Raw genomic sequence first — 5664 nt, 5'->3', positions numbered from 1 at the left:
TAGAATTCCCTAAATTTCGAAACCCTGATTGTTAATTTGTATTATAGCTAGTTTGCCATAGGAAACCCTAGACACCTTTAAAATCAGCGGAAGAACAAGAATCTTCAACGAAAGTAAATCAGAGCCAAGCTCTGATACCATGTCAAAAAATGGTAATCAAATCTTTATTAACTTACAAATCAACAAAAAAACCTCAAAACATCTTTTAAACACAAGAATCTCAAACCGATTACAACAAAGTAATGAAACCAAATCAATACAAAACTCTCAAGACAATCACAATCAGATTATCTTAATCTGATATACAGATCTAATGGAAGAAACCAACTTCTAAGAAGTGATACCCTAGATCTACTGGAAGAACGTTCTTGAACTAGAGAGAAAATGTTAAAAAAATGTTTGAGAGTTTTTTTACAAATGAATCAAACTCGTCCCTTTTATATCATCATCCTCTTATCCTGAGCCCACGGCTAATTATAAGTCAGTCCACAAGCCCACGAACATATCAAGTCTTCAGTAGCCCATCTAGACTTCATAATACCTAGCCCATGAGGAGTCCTTTAATCAGCTATAGCCCATGATGAAATCTTTAACCTGCTAGCCCACGATCAGCCCATTAGCATTTGGAGGATGCGTTGGGCCGTGTCCCGGCCTAGACGGGAAGCCTGTACACACATCCCGTTATAATGAACATGTGACATAATACATAAAAGAACATAAGTATAAGTATAAGTATCAAATATAAACATAACAAATATATAAAAGTGACATAATAAGAAGTATTATTTTTAACAGTACCTAAAGGTTTGCTTTATTTGTCATCATTCTGTTTCCAACTAACTTAGTTGAAAGTTAAGACATTTGAGAACAATTTGGGTGACCAATAATTTGGCCACTTGAATGAAAACAGTCATAATTGAGTTGTAGCGACTTTATCAATGGGTTGGACTCATTTTTCACTTTAAATTGGAAAAACCCCACAAAACATTCATGCATTTCTTAAAAGATAGATAATCAATCAATCATACTCGGTATAATCCCACCCATAGCCATAACAGATATTAGTAGGGTCTTAAAAGATAGATAAGAGGGCGCTAAATAGATGATCAATTTTTGGTAAAGAAGTGCAAGTATCGTATCAATAATTATTGTAATTGTGATATACAAGGCAGTTCTTTCTCATTATTTTCGCTTAAAACTACATATAAATATATACTTATATGATTCTTACGATTTTCTACTTAAAATTGGTAATGTATTACTATTAACTAACCATGGCCCATTTGGGCCTATTTGTTTTTTTGCATGTAGTCTATTTTAACAACCCATGATACACAGGTTACAAGATAAATATAACAAATGCATTGCATATGCTTTACAAACCAATAAAACTTAACATGTGGCTTGAACAACCATAACAAAATCATCTACAAAACCGACTTGATTACACCACTAAATGCCGTTACCCTTGATCCGGTCCATGGGTAATTTCATGCATTCGGACCGGGTGTGGCTTAGCTTTTGATGATGAAAAGGGTCCCGATGGACCTTCATGTGGGGATAAATAAGATTCAGTATTCATCCAAATAAGTGTATAGCGTGTCATCTTTCTTCGACTTGCGTCTGCTAAGCAATGCCTTGAGTAGACGTTTACTTTTGCTTGGTATCTGATTTTGATCGCTTTCTTTATATCTGTCTCTATCACTATGAACACGCATTGAAGCTGATTTTGGAGACTCTGAAAACTACACAAAAACAAACCGTTGTTTTTAAAAGATTACTACTCAAAACTTGAAAAAGAGCGGTCTTTTAGCTTCAAAACAAGAAATGGTTGACTTTGTAGGTCAAACGTACTGCCTTCCACTTTCAAAATCAGTAGAATTCTTAATGTTTTCAACTAGTGTTTCATGAGTAGTTAGAAGAAACTATGATCTAGAGCATTGCAACAAGTTTAATTTCTTAAAAATCAATTTATACCAGAATCCATTTGACTGTTGAATTTAGTATGTTTGACCTTAAAAGTCAAAGTGTGAGAATTACCCTTTGTTGGACAATTGAGTTTGGCGTTGTTGGCCTACGAGAATTTGGCGTTGTGGGCCTTGAATTTGCTCTTGAATTGGGGGTGGTTGGTCTACTAGACAGAGATCCAATACGCAATAGAGAAAATCTCCGTGGTGAAACCGATCTCTTCTCTGATCCATCATCCAAAAAACATCAGCCATTTTTTCTTTCACAAAATATCTTTTCATTCTATCAAAATAAATCCTTAAAAACCATGTATTTTCTAAACACTCATTCTGATTATTATAAATTTCCAACAACAGAAGCAATACAAACCGATCATTATCGTTAACATCACATAATCACTTTCAAAAACACCCGTGTATGCAGACAAAATATCAAGAAAAAAGATGAAATGAAAGCACTCATACCTAAATCTTTTCTGGTCACTGCGCCTGTGAAGGCAAACGATCCAGCTTGCTGGGAACCTCGTGGAGAAGGAGACAGGGATCGCCCTTTTCTACATTTTTAATCCGTTTATTCTTCAAGTTAAACTCACAAGTTGAATCTTGAATATATTTCAAAAAAAACTTAATATACACACACACACACACACACACACACCTGAAGGAAGATGGAGGCGTTTCTTTGATTGTAGCCCGAACAGCTGGATATCAAATTTCAAAAACAGAAATATAAACACATTTATCATAGTAAATTATTTTACAAAGATCAAAGTTATTACCATTCTTGAATTCACGCCAGTCATCTTCGTCATCCAAACTGCATCCTTGGTACTTTGATTTAGTTCTAATACCACCTTGCATCGTCTCTCCGACTGAAGTGTTTTGAGTTCGTTATTAGACTATAACTATCTCATTTAGTGACCAAAAGGGATATATATTTTAAGTTTTGAATACCTGGCAAAATGTATCTTTTATGGTACTTAGGAATATTTATTAACGAAGACTGCTGGGCAAGACCTTCGTGATCGAAACACCCCTGGCATATACCTAGTCTCTGAAACACAAATCGTCTTGTAAAGGTTGTAAAACCGCGATCCAGATGTGATACGCACTTAAATATGGATTGTTATGTAATGCACCTGTTGAAGACATGATACGCGGAGCTCGGTTTGGGATACTTCATTCACCTTTTCACCTAACAAGTCGTTAACTTTACTGGACACTGCCCCCAAATGGTCAACCGTGTTGACTAGAGCTTTGATGGCATAATCTTTTAATGTATCTACCACTCTGCAGTAGTTCAAAGAGGTAGTTTCAGGTCAAAACACAACTTTTTTATATAAATTTAGAACAAAACTACTTTCTTTAACTAATTACTTACAGTTGCTTTTGGTCATCATTAGTGTAAGATAATTCAAAATACTCAGCAGCTGCATACAACTGTTTTCTCAAATTCTTCAAATCCTGAAACACGATCAATTAAACGATGAAGCATGCAACAAGATGATAGTTTAGTAAAGAAAAACACCCATGTGAAGATGAAGATGATGCCTTGAGACTGTCGGAAAATAGCAAGCTTTGCTGCATCGCGATCTCATCGTAGTTGGCTGGTTCGCGTGGGACAGCCAACGCTGCGGACGAGGTTAGTGTCTCCATTTCCTGAAACAATACCAAATACTTGGTTTTCAACCCAAAAAAAAAAAAAAAAAAAAAACTGATGCTCTTAAGGATTCTTAGTACCAATCAACATTTTAAGCTATTTTCCCATTTCAATTTTATAAAATATGTTCAAGATTTTTTTTTTTTTTTGAACGGCAAATTTTGGTTGTTAAAGCAGCCACAGAATTCAACCATTTTTCAAGTACAATTTTATAAAAGAAAAAAAAAACAAAGAACAAATGAAAAGACACTTAACAGAATCCAAAGTTTGCATCTTTCCCTATAACAAACCTCAATAGATTCTTGGAAAAGGAGATAACAACATCAAATATAAGTATACCTATGAACACAGACTCAAAATTCTTCAAATTTCTCACTAAAACAACAAAAACCCAGTACCAAAACATTACAATTAGTAAAATTACACTTCAAAAAACACCCATTTTGGTTCTTCAAAAAGAATAAAATCCCCAAGAACAGATAATAGCTCCCATCCAAAATTCATTACAATTCTGGCATAAAGATGCAAACTTTCACAAAAATACAAAGAATTTGCATGGCCCAAACAAAACCCATGAACAAAACACAATAAAGATCAAAGATTTGTCTGACCTGATGATGAGAATTAGAATTAGAATTAGAACCGGCAGCAAAAGAATTAGAAACGGGTGTATCTTAACTGTCTGGCAAAAGGGATTTCAAAATTAAATAGTTAATAATAATGGGGCACACTGCATTTAGTAGAGAATATTGTGGTACATTATTAAAAAAAAAGTATTTGACTAAAACAGTAGAAGACAACAATTATTCAGCTTGTATATGAAAACTTTAAAATTAAGACTTTTAGAGTTTAGAGAGAGAAAGTGGGAACAGGAAGAGAGAGACACAAAATGATGTTTTGACTAACTTTATTTAAAAAGGTACTGTAATATCAACCTTTATTTTTATGAAAGTTCACACATAAAACATAATCAGTTCGCCTAATTTTGACTACGAGCAAATAACAAATTACGTATCTTTCGTGATAGACTGGACTAGGAAAATTTTATATAATCCTAACCATTTAAATTTGACATCTTTCTAATTTACATTATTTTTTACACGATATAACACGACATCTATCATAAAAGACATGTTACGTTATTTTATATTATTAGACCATGCGTAGTGATAAGGGTGAATAATGCCTCCATCCTTGGGTGTTTTCCGCCATGTGACAGTACAATCAGCAAGGGGCATTATTGGACGTTTTTTCTAAAATGGGTGTAGTGGGGATGTGGGTATTATGTTAAAAGGGTGTAAAGAATTAAATAAAAATAAAAAACCCAACAAAAAAAGCTATTGGCCAAGAAAAAGGAAGATTAAATGTGATTGGTCCTTCAAATTTGGACATAGCGTTATTTAAAAAACGCCTAGGGGGAATTTTTGATCAATAACGCCCAATAATGCCCAGGGGGTGGGGAGGGGGCGTGTTTGGGCGTGATTGAGGGCAAATTTTGAAAAAATCACGCCCACTACGCATGGTCTTAGTTCATTTATGTGATTTATGCTTTTTAATCAAATAAAAACTCTACACATCCGAATTGTGGTGTCGTTTTTTTCGGTTATTTTTGCTTCTTCTGCCAACAAGAACTCAATATGTCTGGAGTCGTGTTTTTACGCTACCATCACTTTTAACACTTACAAAGAAAACTCGAACTTGTTTTACATATTGATAGAAATAAAACGTAATTTTCTTTGGGTATTTTTTGTGGTGGAATTTGGTGGTTTATGACGCATAAGGTACAACACATCTACTACTAGTTGTATATATGTGTTTGTAGAAGGTGGTATTTAATTGTGATTTACTGCATCATGAGTGGCGATCTGAAGTCGAGGATAAAGATCTCACAATGTTTAAATACAAAACACCGGTGATGATTAACAGCATCTCAAACAAGACAAAAGTCTCAAAATAAGTTACGTTTTTAAGATTTTTGACAAACACTAATATTTGTGCAAATGATTCCCTAAAGAGATCAAGCGCATAGGACTCTGC

The 5664-nt window shown here is 34.3% G+C and overlaps 1 protein-coding gene across 2 annotated transcripts; it reads right to left on the bottom strand.

Moving 5' to 3' along the window:
* Positions 1-1331: 1331 nt before the first annotated feature.
* LOC110869141 (protein ABIL2) lies at positions 1332-4417 on the bottom strand. 2 transcript variants are annotated; one of them, XM_022118431.2, is made up of 10 exons: positions 4239-4417; positions 3519-3626; positions 3349-3431; positions 3107-3257; positions 2922-3021; positions 2747-2839; positions 2626-2668; positions 2433-2521; positions 2041-2192; positions 1332-1745 (listed from the first exon to the last, which is right to left on the bottom strand). In XM_022118431.2, the coding sequence occupies exons 2-10, from the start codon at positions 3621-3623 to the stop codon at positions 1572-1574; spliced, it is 990 nt and encodes a 329-aa protein (XP_021974123.1). In that variant the 5' UTR covers positions 3624-3626; positions 4239-4417; the 3' UTR covers positions 1332-1571. The 2 variants fall into 2 exon arrangements, with proteins under 2 accessions (XP_021974123.1, XP_035832588.1); XM_035976695.1 differs by lacking the exon at positions 4239-4417 and adding an exon at positions 3967-4176.
* Between the last annotated feature and the right edge of the window lie 1247 nt (positions 4418-5664).

This window comes from Helianthus annuus, chromosome 8 (genome assembly GCF_002127325.2).
Source record: "Helianthus annuus cultivar XRQ/B chromosome 8, HanXRQr2.0-SUNRISE, whole genome shotgun sequence".
Lineage (NCBI taxonomy): Eukaryota > Viridiplantae > Streptophyta > Magnoliopsida > Asterales > Asteraceae > Helianthus > Helianthus annuus.
This window is presented reverse-complemented; position numbering and strand designations above follow the sequence as displayed.

Excerpts from the sequence above, each read along its gene's own strand:
- LOC110869141 (XM_022118431.2), bottom strand. The coding sequence starts at position 3,623 with ATGGAGACACTAACCTCGTCCGCAGCGTTGGCTGTCCCACGCGAACCA. Across the intron at positions 3,258-3,348 it reads AATGATGACCAAAAGCAACT|AGTGGTAGATACATTAAAAG; the intron begins GTAAGTAATTAG and ends GAACTACTGCAG. Across the intron at positions 2,669-2,746 it reads CTGGCGTGAATTCAAGAATG|CTGTTCGGGCTACAATCAAA; the intron begins GTAATAACTTTG and ends TTTGATATCCAG.